This window comes from Giraffa tippelskirchi, chromosome 13, assembly GCF_054371585.1.
Source record: "Giraffa tippelskirchi isolate mGirTip1 chromosome 13, T2T-mGirTip1v1.2.pri, whole genome shotgun sequence".
Lineage (NCBI taxonomy): Eukaryota > Metazoa > Chordata > Mammalia > Artiodactyla > Giraffidae > Giraffa > Giraffa tippelskirchi.
In genome coordinates, this window is record NC_137287.1 from 100,153,609 (window position 1) to 100,165,441 (window position 11,833).

The 11,833-nt window shown below is 47.0% G+C and overlaps 2 protein-coding genes across 6 annotated transcripts in view; one reads left to right on the plus strand and one right to left on the minus strand.

Moving 5' to 3' along the window:
* Positions 1–1,032, minus strand: part of RAB22A (RAB22A, member RAS oncogene family) — a 50,705-nt gene extending 49,673 nt beyond the window's left edge. For all 3 annotated transcript variants that reach the window (XR_014073955.1, XM_081560342.1, XM_081560343.1), the window contains exon 1: positions 600–1,032. Coding sequence is in view for 2 of the 3 variants with exons in the window: in XM_081560342.1 (XP_081416468.1) it covers positions 600–1,025 (426 nt within the window). In the remaining variant the exon portion in view is untranslated. The remainder of the gene's footprint in view (positions 1–599) is intronic.
* Positions 1,033–1,047: 15 nt separating this feature from the next.
* LOC145533266 (putative serine/threonine-protein phosphatase 4 regulatory subunit 1-like) overlaps positions 1,048–11,833 on the plus strand; it is a 74,366-nt gene continuing 63,580 nt past the window's right edge. The window contains exons 1-2 of one of the 3 annotated variants that reach the window (XR_014073959.1): positions 1,048–1,079; positions 1,220–1,264. The gene's annotated coding sequence lies outside the window, so the exon portion shown is untranslated. Of the gene's footprint in view, positions 1,265–11,833 lie in introns of all 3 variants that reach the window. The other 2 variants (XM_081560344.1, XR_014073960.1) reach the window with 2 other exon arrangements.

The following is an 11,833-nucleotide window of genomic DNA, read 5'->3' on the forward strand; positions in this document are numbered from 1 at the left end:
TAAAGCAGCAACTCTGGTAAGAGAACATCAACTTCAGAAAGTATGCTCTGAAATCGAACAGTTGCCTTGACAAGTTAGAAAGCTGAAGCTTCAAACCAGTTTTGGGGGCTTTCTGATTTGAACGTACCCACTCCCGCCCCAGGAAGGTAAATCTGCGTGAAGTGTCAGGGGTATTCCACAAGTTCAAAAACACCAAGCAGACAGGAAAGCAGACTAACGCTGCTTGTAAAACATAAAGACCTGTTACTAGTCTTACTTTGCAAGCCTTGGCCAACTCCTAACTAGTACCTGGGGAAACTATTTAAGACTGCTCTTAACCCAGAAGCAATGGAGAGGCAGGGAGGACTCTTCACCCTTTGGGAGGCAGAAGAGTCCCTGGGCACCAGGGAAGGATAAGGGTGAACCCTACCGACAGCAAATCCTTCAGGAGGGTGCGGCCAGGTGGGCGGGACGGCCCCGGGGGCCGAAGTGAGGGTCCGAGCAGGTAGGCGGTGTCCCGCGCCCAGTCTTGGGGAAGGGGCGGAGGGGACGTGGGCACGCCCGGGTCTGCGGCCCGCCCGGGCTCCCGCGGCCCTCCCGGTCAGCCCGCCGCCACTCACCCCTAGCAGACACACTTTGAGCTCCCTCAGCGCCATGGCCTGGGAGCCAGGGGCGCGGGCCCGCCGCCGCCCTAAGTTGAGGAGGGAGAGGCCCGGCCCAGCACGAGCATCCCCCGGCGCCGCCGCCGCACGGCCTAGCCCCGGCCGCGGGGCGCGCAGAGGCGGCGGCCGCCCGTTCGCTGGCCCGCGGCCCGGCCCGTCCGTCGCCAGCCGCGCGGGGCCCGTCTCAGCAGCCCGGACGGTGCCGCGGGTTCCCAGGCGCCACCGCTGCCGCCATCTTGGGACGCCGGCCGGGTCACCTGACCTCCCCGCCCACTTCGGCAGCCACCTTCGCTGAGAGGGCGGGGCCGACCGGCGCAGCGAGGCTCGCGGGGAGGCCCGGGCTCGGGGGCGGAACACTAAACCATATGCCCCGCCCCTATTCATCAGGCCCCGCCCCTCGGGCTCCGGCCCCGCCTCCAGGTCATCCCAAGATGGCGGGTGAGTGGGGTCCAGCTCCTGGGGCGCCCCCTCCCCTTCAGCCGAAACCACCCCACGAGGCCCGAGGACCCCCCCCGCCCGTCCCTGAGCCCACCTGCCGCAGCCCCCTCATAACTCCTTGTGTGTCTCTTGGTTTTAAGAGATGCCCCTGTACTTTGTGGACTTGCAGGATGACTTAGACGATTGTAAGTAACAGTTGGGGCATCCCGCCCCTTCCTGGGAACTTCTCGCAGAATTAGGGGTCCACAGAAGGCGGGCGTGGGATCTACAGGCTGTGCTCTTCGTGTTGGAGCCAGAATAGGGGGACCCCCAATTGCGTTGATCACTTGTGGCGGTCCCTCCTCACTGGGCGGGGCGGCCGAGGACGAGGAGCCCTCCCCGCCGTGGGGAGGATTTTTGTTGTTGGAAAACTTCTGACTTCCTGTTACTTTCTTTCTCTTCCTCCTCCTCCTGCGGTGGCCCGGGAGGGATAGTCCTTCGTTCATCCTGGCGATTCCCGTGGGGAGGAGGCGTGGCCCCCTCCGGGGTCGGGGGGCTTCCAGCCAGGGCCTCCAGTTGTCCCCCAGGACTTTTCAGAATGCTGGGGAATTTGGGAGGTCCGGCTCTCCTTGTGGCCGGCCACAGACTCGCACAGACTTCTCCAGTGTCTGGCCACAAGCCCAGCTCTATTTCATCCTGAGGAGCCCACTGGTACCCGCCTGTCTCGGATGGGTCTCCCTCCTGTACCTTCCTGCCCTCTCCTTTAGAATCACTTTAAGGACTGATGGGTGGAGGAGATGTGCCTGTTAAGGCAAGTTCGCACTGGTGGTGAATGAAGCATTTCTTTTCCATTCAGCAAACTTTTCTTGAGGACCTCCTGTTTCTGGGCCAGGCCATGTGCCGATCCCAGAACCTACAAAGATGAACCTGAGACTGTGACGGCTCTCATAGGCCAGGGAGAGAGCCAACTTGTAAACAGATAATTACCAAACCCTGGATGCTTGCTGATGAAGGAAGCTGTACAAACCATCACAGAAACCAACATCAACGGGGCTTACTGTGCTCTTTCCTTCTGCATCTACAGGTTTCCTACTAACAAGAACTGGGGTTTACTGAAAATATCATAGGTCAGGCACATTTATTTATACACATTTAGAAATATGTGTCGGAGAAGGCAATGGCACCCCACTCCAGTACTCTTGCCTGGAAAATCCCATGGACGGAGGAGCCTGGTAGGCTACAGTCCATGGGGTTGCTAAGAGTCGGGCACGACTGAGCGACTTCACTTTCACTTTTCCCTTTCATGCACTGGAGAAGGAAATGGCAACCCACTCCAGTATTCTTGCCTGGAGAATCCCAGGGACGGCGGAGCCTGGTGGGCTGTCGTCTATGGGGTCGCACAGAGTTGGACACGACTGAAGCGACTTAGCAGCAGCAGCAGCAGAAATATGTGTATGTTATTCTTTCAGAAATATGTGCAATTTATACACATTATTTCTTTCAGAAGGAGGCAGCTTTATTAAAGTAAAATGACCCTTGAAGGGGCCAGTGGTTAGGAGCCATGGGTTCTGGAGTCAGATGCCCAGAGGGTGAAGTCCTGAGCCACTCTTTACTGGCTGTATGATCCTGGCCAAGTCACTGTACCACTCTGAGCTTCACTGGCCTCATCTGTAGAATGGACGTAATAATGGTCCACCTCAAAGGGCTTTAGTAGAGGTTAACTAATAAAAGGTTTAGGAACTTTGGTGGTCCAGAGGCTAAGACTCTGTGCTTCTAATGCAGGGAGCCCAGGTTTAATCCCTGGTGGGGGAACTAGATCTCACATGCCACAACTGAGAGTTTGCATGCCGTAACTCAGGATCCTGCATACTGCAATTAGAAGGTCCTGCATGCCTCGATGAAGATCAGAGATCCTGTGTGCTGCAACTAAGATCTGGCACAGCCAAGTAAACATATAAAAAATAAAAGGTTTAGCACGAAGTCTTGTACATAAGAAGCAGTAAATATTACCTGCCATTATTATTGATGTGATCATTATTGATAATTATTTAATACTGTGGAGCTAGGTACAATGTGGGTCCTGGGTTTACAAAATGTTTCAGCCAATGGGTGTCTTTGAATGGAAGGAATGTAACATTGCTCTTGATAAACAACAGTAAGCTGCTGTTAAGGCACCTCTCATTCATAGATTTAATATTTGGCCTGGCTGGAAAAGCTGGTTTTTGGCTATTTTAGTTATCTAACAAACTACCTGAACACTTAGTGGCTTAAATCAATAGCATAACAATTCTGTGCATTGACTGGGTGATACAGAAGCCTCAAGTGTTCTCTGGAACTCTGGGGAGATGGGAGGGTTCAAAATGGCTTTCCTCACCTGGCTGTTGGCAAGGAAATGTGCTGGAACTGTAGATCAGGGCCTCAGTTCTCCCTTTGCTTCTACTTGGCTAGCTTGGACTTTCAAAGGGTGGTGGTGGCAGGCAGTTGGATCTCTTCTGGCAGCTAGCTTCCTTTTGTCTTTTCTGTATATGTGTACAAAAAGGAATTAAGAGATATATAGGAAAATAATTCTGATTTTGACTTTGTTTGTACATATCTTAGGTGACACTTATAATAAAGAATGCATTCAATACTGTTTAGGAGACTGCTGAAGACTTGTCCCGGTAAGGAAGGAAACCAGCATCATGGCTCTGAACACACTCAGGCCATGGGTAGAGCCACTCAGGGAGCCTCCCAGGGCTTCCTTATTGAGCAGAGGTGGGGGCTTCAGGATGCTGTGTCTATGAAATTACAATATAATTGGTCTAATTAATAGCCATAATAGGAGGGCCTGTCCCCCCAAGTAATTTATGCTGGCCTGGGTCCCACCTTTACACTTTACTGTGATGGTATTTGGGAGGCATCATTACACTGTGATTACAGCAAAAACACTGAGGTCCGGTGACCCACTTCCTGTCTTTAGTTGAGTCAGCATGAGCCAATCACTCACCTTTGTTCACTTTCTTCATCTGGAAGACCTGAGAACTGGAGATGCTTCATAGGACTAATACGAGGACTAGATGAAACAGAAGACACAAAATGTTTTAGGGACTTCCTTGGTGGTCCAGTGGCTAAGACTCACACTCCCAATGCAGGGGGCCTGGGTTCGATCCTTGGTCAGGGAACTAGATCTCACATTACCCAACTAAGAGTTTGCATGACGCATCTAAAAAGATCACACATGCCTCATCAAAGATTGAAGATCCCAAGAGCTGCAACTAAGACCCGGCAAATAATTAATTAATAAAGTGTTAAAAAAAAAAAGACAGCTCAGTGCCTGGTATAGAGTATTACATACAATGATTTTATTACTGTTATTATTTTAACTGCATCATTACTGCTAGGCATTCATGTAAGATTTTCTGTTCCTGTGTTAAGGGCTGCTACTCTGTGGTAGGCGGGATGGTTCCTGTTTTACAAATAATGAAACAGAATCGAGAGGTTAAGTAACTTATTCAGTATGGCATAGGTCATAAATGGTAGAACTAGCAAAACTAGCAATCGGACTAGTTTGACTAGTCCTGACTCTTCCTCTTTTTATTCCATCACAGAGATCAACCTCACAAATATTTTTAAGCTAATAGTAGGGCACAGTTTGTTGGTTTGGGTGGGTTCTGCATCTGTTGTCCTCCTTGGACTTTTTTTTTTGATCTAAATGATGGGATAGCCGTTCCATCTAGGCTCTAAGTCTCCTTGGGCAGGGACACTGGTCATCCTTTTTACAATCTAGTGTCCTCCATGATCTAGGTGTTCAATTAATGTTGTTACTGGTAACCAAGATGGATTACGAGGCTTGTCTGATTTACTTTGTGATTTCTTGATTGAATTGGCTCACTTCAAAAAGAAGCCATCAGGAAAGGTTGCCATATTTTTTCAAAATCATTCAGTCTTTGGGCCATCGAAGCACGGAAAAGACTTAATTTTAGTGAATTAGCCTGCTGAAGCAACCTAAATTCCTTCTCTTGAGAGCAAAAAGTGTGTGGGATGGCCAGACACAGTGGTCCCGGTGGTAGATTGCATGTGGAAGGTGGAGCTGGACATGTCTCTGCCTCAAGGGCTTATAGGCCTGTCACTGGCTGGGTTGATTAAAGCATGTGGGGCTAAAGAGGTGTTACTCCTGGTAAGGCTTGCTTGACTAATTAGAATTTAAACGTGTACTAGTGGTGTGTGAAAAAAAAAGTGAGGGGACTCTATTGCAGATATAAAGAGCCATGTCAACAAAATACAACAAAGTACAAAAATGGTCATATTCGGATCCTTAGTGGAACAAATGAGCTATAAAAAGACATTATTGAGACAATGGGGAAAATTAAACTTGACCCAGGTATTAGGTTATATTAAGAATTATTATTAATCTTGTCAGACGTGATAGTGGTGCCACAGTTTTGTTTGAAGGAGAAGGACTTTATTTAACAGAAGCAAACAGGTATTTGTGGGTAAAACGATATGATATGTGAGGTCTGCTTTTAAAATACTGCAGCAAACAATAAATAATCAACAAGTTGGAAAGAAAGATGAGTGGGAAAAATTGGCAGACTATTTATACTTGTTGAAACTGGCTGGTAAGGGTGTGGGGGGTTATTATAGTATTATATTTTTGCATGTGTTTGAAAATTTCCGTAATAAAAAGTTTTAAAAAATGAGATGAAAGTTTCATATATGATCAAACGTCTATATGAAGAGTTTAATGCTGGATTTCGGTTCTGAAGTCAGCTGCCATGTTATTGTAAGATACATTTAGCTTCAAAAGACAGACTTGGAGACTATTAGTATTTGAGGGACAGTGCATTTCTTTCCAAATGTTCAGTTTTTAAGAGGTAGCTATGAAAGAAGTTGGGAAAAGGTATACTCCTGTTGATGAAGAAAACTAGGTGCCAACAAATGATGTGTGTTTCTTTGTTGGAAATAGGATTAGCTAAGTTTGAGGAATACAGAGAGACTCTTGTAATAGGAGTGGAGTATGTTCAAGCTTGAATAAAAGGCACCCTCTAGAGCAGGAAGCGTTCTGTTTCACCTGCCCCCTTTGGTCAGGTTTGTAACAATGTTCTGCTCAAGGACCACAACCAAGCGGAGAAACTATATTAATTTGCTGCTGCTAAGTCGCTTCAGTCGTGTCCGACTCTGTGCAACCCCATAGACGGCAGCCCACCAGGCTCCTCCGTCCATGGGATTTTCCAGGCAAGAGTACTGGAGTGGGGTGCCATTGCCTTCTCCGATATTAATTTGAGAAACTATATTAATTTGAGCCCCAAACCAAACCATTGAACTTTTTCTCTGAACTATTACATAAACTTGAATCAAAGATTGTCAAAAAAATTTTTAAGTAAAATCCTCCCTGTTGAGTGAACTAGTTTGAACAGGAACTTGAGTGTATTAACAGTTGGGAAATAGAATGAAATCCAGCCATTAGGTTGTTCTCTAAATCAGAGATGGGCAATTTTTTTTTTCTCCCATAAAGGATCAGACAGTAAACATTTTAGACTTTACTGACTCGAAGTCCTAATGCAACCACTCAAGTCTGCCATTGTAGGCTAGTAGTACCCACTGCTGCTGCTGCTGCTGCTAAGTCGCTTCAGTCATGTCCGACTCTGTGCAACCCGACAGACGGCAGCCCACTAGGCTCTTCTGTCCCTGGGATTCTCCAGGCAAGAATACTGGGTGGGTTGCCATTTCCTTCTCCAATGCATGCATGCATGCTAAGTCGCTTCAGTCATGTCCGACTCTGTGCCACCCTACGGACAGCAGCCCACCAGGCTCCTCGGTCCGTGGGATTCTCTAGGCAAGAATACTGGAGTGGGTTGCCATTTCCTTCTCCAAGAAGCACCCACAGATATACATAAATGAATGGACATGGTTGTTTGGTAATAAAGTTTTATTTACAAACACAGGCAGTGGGCTGGATTTGGCCTTCTGTTCTAAGTCAAACTTGATTCTATTTTTACCCCTTTTTTTGAGGGGGTGGTTTAATTGAAGTGTAATTTACAATGTTGTGTTAGGTTCAGGTGTACAGCAAAGTGATTCAGTTATACATATATTATATATGTATATAAATCTTTTATATATTTATTTTATATGTATTCTTTTTCAGATTCTTTCCCATTATAGGCTATTGCAAGATATTGAGTATAGTTCCCTGTGCTATACAGTAGGTCCTTGTTGGTTGGTTACCTATTTTATATATAGTAGCGTGTATATGTTAATCCCAAGCTCCTACTTTATCCCTCCCCGCTTCCCCTTTGGTAACCATAAGTTTGTTTTCTAGTCTGTGAGTCTGTTTCTGTCTTGTAAATAAGTTCGTTTGTGTCATTTTTTTTAAGATTCCACCTGTAAGCTATATCATATGATATTTGTCTTTCTCTGAAACTTGATTTCGTCCCATCAGAGCCCCAAAGTCCATCGATTAGCTGAGCCAGCCCAGAGGCTGCCTTTCCCATGGGGCTCAGTCCAAAGAGCTGACTTCTGCTGGCACAAGCCCTGCCCTCTTGGGTAGCCCTCGAAAAGCCACTCAGACTTCATGTCTCACTTTTCCTGTTGGTGTTTAGGGATTAGAAGCATGTACCTATCTCCTTCCAACAGGATGAGGGTGGCAAGGAACAGAAGAGTCAGTCTGGTGGAAGCCGAGTCAGCCTTGCTTCCTGTCTGATAATCGTAATGCATTTTACTCTTGTTCTGTATTTTCCATTTCCTGTGAGACAAACAGATGAACAGCAGAGATTCCCTGGGATCGTCTCTGTTTAAAAAGAGACTTTTATATGGCTTTCTACACCACAAATTAAGATTTTTTTTTTAAGCAGAAATTTCTGCAACAAAGTCTAGCTAATGAAAGAGAAAGCAATTCTGAGCTTCAGAACATCACTTAGCCTTAACCTGATTGGGGAAAAAAAATTAGAGATGAGGGCAGGTGCTCACTTTCCCTGTGTGGAAAATCATCCAGGTAACAGATGTTCCTCCGGCACCTCCCAGGCACCAGCCTGCGGGAGGTGCTGGGGGAAGAGGGATGAAGAATCCTTGGTCTCCATCCCAGAGCTGTTCCCACCTAGAGGGAAGGCGAGAGTAGCGATGGCGCGGACGGGAGGTGCTGGTTGATTTGGCTCAAGCCCAGGAGGGCCATGGGCGAATGACCTCAGTGAGAACTTCTCCAGCGAAGCCAAGGAGCAGAAGCCAGACCAGAATGAGCTGGGAAGGCTCCAGGGGTTGAGGCAGTGTTGCCTGCAGTCCTATAGCTCAGTGGTCGTGCATTGAGCATCCACTGTATTCCAGATGCTGGCTGACCTTTGGGCATTTTGAGGAATGATCACTGCTTTTGGGAGCTCCCAGTCTAGCAGGGAAAACAGACCCTTTCCAGAAGAAGCAGCTGGAGAGGTTGGAGGGGTTGAAGCCACTTGCTTTTCTTCTTAGAAGAGCCCAGAACAGATTTGCGTTATTTATATCTACTCTGAGAACCTTAAGAAAAAAAAAAGATTGACTCAACAGTTCCATGTTTGGTTATTTGCCCAACAAAATGTGAACACATGTTTTCAAAAAGTCACGGTCAGAACTTCCCTGGTGGTCCAACGGCTAAGACTCCACTCTCCCAATGCATGGGGTCCCTGTTGGATCCTTAATCAGGGAACTAGATCCCACATGCCACAACTAAGAGTTCACATGCTGAAACTTAAGATTCTACCTGCCAAAATGACCCAGCACAGCCAAAAAAGGAAAGAAGACAGGGTCATAGTTGCACTGTTCTTAATAGTTGAAAACTAGAACCCACCCAAATGTCCTCGTTGAGGACAATGGATTATAAAGTTGTGGTTCTGTTCACACGATAGAAGACAATGCAGCTCTAAGAGTGAGTGATCTCCAGCTCCACTCAGTAATACGGATGAACATCACGTAGTGGTCGGTGAAAGAAGCCATACACAGAAGGTAGAGACTGTGTGACTATTTACACAGAGCACAGAAATGGCACAGCAGTCTCCATGATCCGATGTAGAAGGCAGGAGAGTGTGCCCCCACCCCCCACACGTAAGGCAGCAAGTGGGAGGGAGCATGGGACAGGAGGTTTTGGAGAAGCTGGAAAGATTCTTTCCTGAGCTGAGTATATTCAGTTTAAAAGTTTGTCATGTGGATCACTTACTATCTATACACTTTTCTGAAAAGCATTGCTTTTTAAGATGGAGACACAGGGGAGGGCATAGCCATGGTGGGGGGAGGGGGTCAATGCAAAGAGGAAGATGGTGGAGAGCAAGCGAGGCAGGTGAGACAGGCATGGAACTCGTGCATCCAAACGTGCACCCAAACTAGCACATCCTCAGAGGAGTGCTTCTTTCCAGAAGGAGGAAGGTGACCCTCCTGGCAACTTGGCCAAGGTGGTCATTAGAAAAGTGGTGTAATGTCGGCCCACATTGCTTGATTGCCTCAAAGTCTTGAGCAGCAAGAAAATAGAGCCCCACACACATACAAGTGCTTCTTAGGTGGCACGAGTGATTAAGACTCTCCTGCCAGTGCAGGAGACATAAGAGACTCAGGTTGGATCCCTGGATTGGGAAGATCCCCTGGGGGAGATCTTGGCAACCCTCTCTGGTATTCTTGCCTGGAGAATCCCACGGACAGAGGAGCCTGGCGGGCTGTAATTCATTGAGTCACAAAGAGTTGGACACGACTGAAGTGACTCAGCACACACACGCACCCACATATAACACTCACCCCAGAGGCTGTTGGTTTTCTTTTCCAACCTTTTTTCCTTTTCGAATCTGCCTCATGTCTGGGGGGGAAATTACTGCATTTTCCAGAAGCACTCTTGCACTCATTAACGCTGTGTAGACTCTGGCCCTCTCACCCCCACCTCCTCCAGTTTTATCCCCAGCCAGGTGGGTCAGCAGGAAAATTGAGATGTGTAATATCACCGTGGAGCCCATGGCAGCTGGGAGCTAAAGAGGGCTTGCCTATCAGGTAACCCGAGTCAGTGTTTCCCCTTGACCGTCATTGTAAAAGTCAGACTCATAAATAATGACCAGTTTTGGAAGCCGTGATTAAAGCCACAAATCAAAGAGGAATTTCCACGTATGCAAGGTGTAGAAAGGCTGGTGTCTTGTGAGTTGGGTCGGTCTGTTCAGCCAACCTGTAGTGCTAGTAACAACCATCAGTAGCCCTCCAAGATTTGTGATATAGAACATTATGCATTGGACGGATCCGCTCATACAGGAGCTAATAAATCTGTGTGGGTCTTGTTAGAGAATGGCATTTATACAGAGAAAGTTTGCCAGAGCATCTTGCTGTTGAAATTTAGTTGAGTCAACAAGGACCTGCAGTGTGCAGGGGTCAGTCCTTCTCCCCCCTCCCCCAAAGCCAGTGAAGAATCAAGAATGCGCTTTCTTTTTCAGATGGGTTGGGTTTGTTTGGTCTAGCTTTTAGAAATAGTCCCAATTTAAGAATTCGCATTAGTATTTATAAGCCTGTTAGCAAGAAGGATGAAGCCACTTTAAATAATACATTAATGGATGGTTTACTCTTGTCTCCCCCCAAATCATTTAGGGCCTTGCAGAGACTTAGTTATTGTTCATTGAAGGGTGGCTAATGAGAAGCACAAGAATTATCAATTATGTAAGTTCTACATTGATACAGTTTTCTCTCTCTCTCCCTCCTTTTTTTTTAAGTGCACATTTTGCAAATAAGGCTAGACTCCTTGTCGGCCGCCATCAGCCAGTCTTCTCACATTTTGAAACGGACACAGACAGAGGGGCCCATCTGTCATGTTCTCTCAACCAGCATCCCCGAGTCCTGTGTTAGAGAATGGAAAATTGAGATTGGGTGGCTAATTGGGCTGGCCCAGGGTGGCCTGTCTCACTGAGTCATAGTGACAAGATGGCACACTGAATGGAGAACCCTAAATTCCAGGCATGTCTGGAGAAGGAACACTTAATGAAAATGCTTACTGGGGTAGTCATGCTCTAACATCCTGCCTCCATTTGTACCCCTGTTCATGTCTGGGCCAATAAAGGTATCTCTCTGGGCATGTTTTACTGTGTTTATTTTTTCTCACCTTTCTGCTTCCAACCAGTTCTGCGGTGGCTGCACAACCAGGGCTTGGTGGTTTCGTGGGAAGTCTCTGGCTCCCCAAGCCACTCCAAGGCAGCAAAAGCCTTTCTTTTTCCACTGCTAGGCTCTTCCCTTCATCCAGAATGGTCTCTTTCCCTTTCCCAGATCCCCTCTCTCTTCCCCTGTGGTGGACTCCTACTCAACCTTCAAACCCCAGCTCAAATACCCTTCTGTCCTAGAGAAACACCTCCCTTCACCTCCTTCTGCAAGCAGAGCCAGTCTCCTCCCTGCTTTGTTTATACCTGAACTCCATGGCTCTTGTCACAGGGAATTTGTGTGTTGTTCTGTGTGGGAAGGTCTTTGTTCCCTGGGGGGCCTTTGGAGTCTGGGGACCATGCCTTTGTCATCTCTGAATCTCCAGTACTCTGTTGAATTATGGTTTACTGTCGTCTACTGAAGTCAACCACGGTGGATAGAGAAGAGGGTGTTTGCAATGGGTCTGCTGTGAGCACACCTTCTGTTTTTTTTACTAGATCCTCTAATCCTTTTCTTGATGGAAAATGATGTGTAACATTTCTTTTCTTTCCCTCTTTTTATTAGCTTGTATCTAACGTACTTTGAACCTATACATCATATCCACCTAACATTATATTTGAAGTGTTAGTTCATACTCAGCCTGTTTTAAGACAGATTGGTGTCTTATGAAAAGCACTGACATG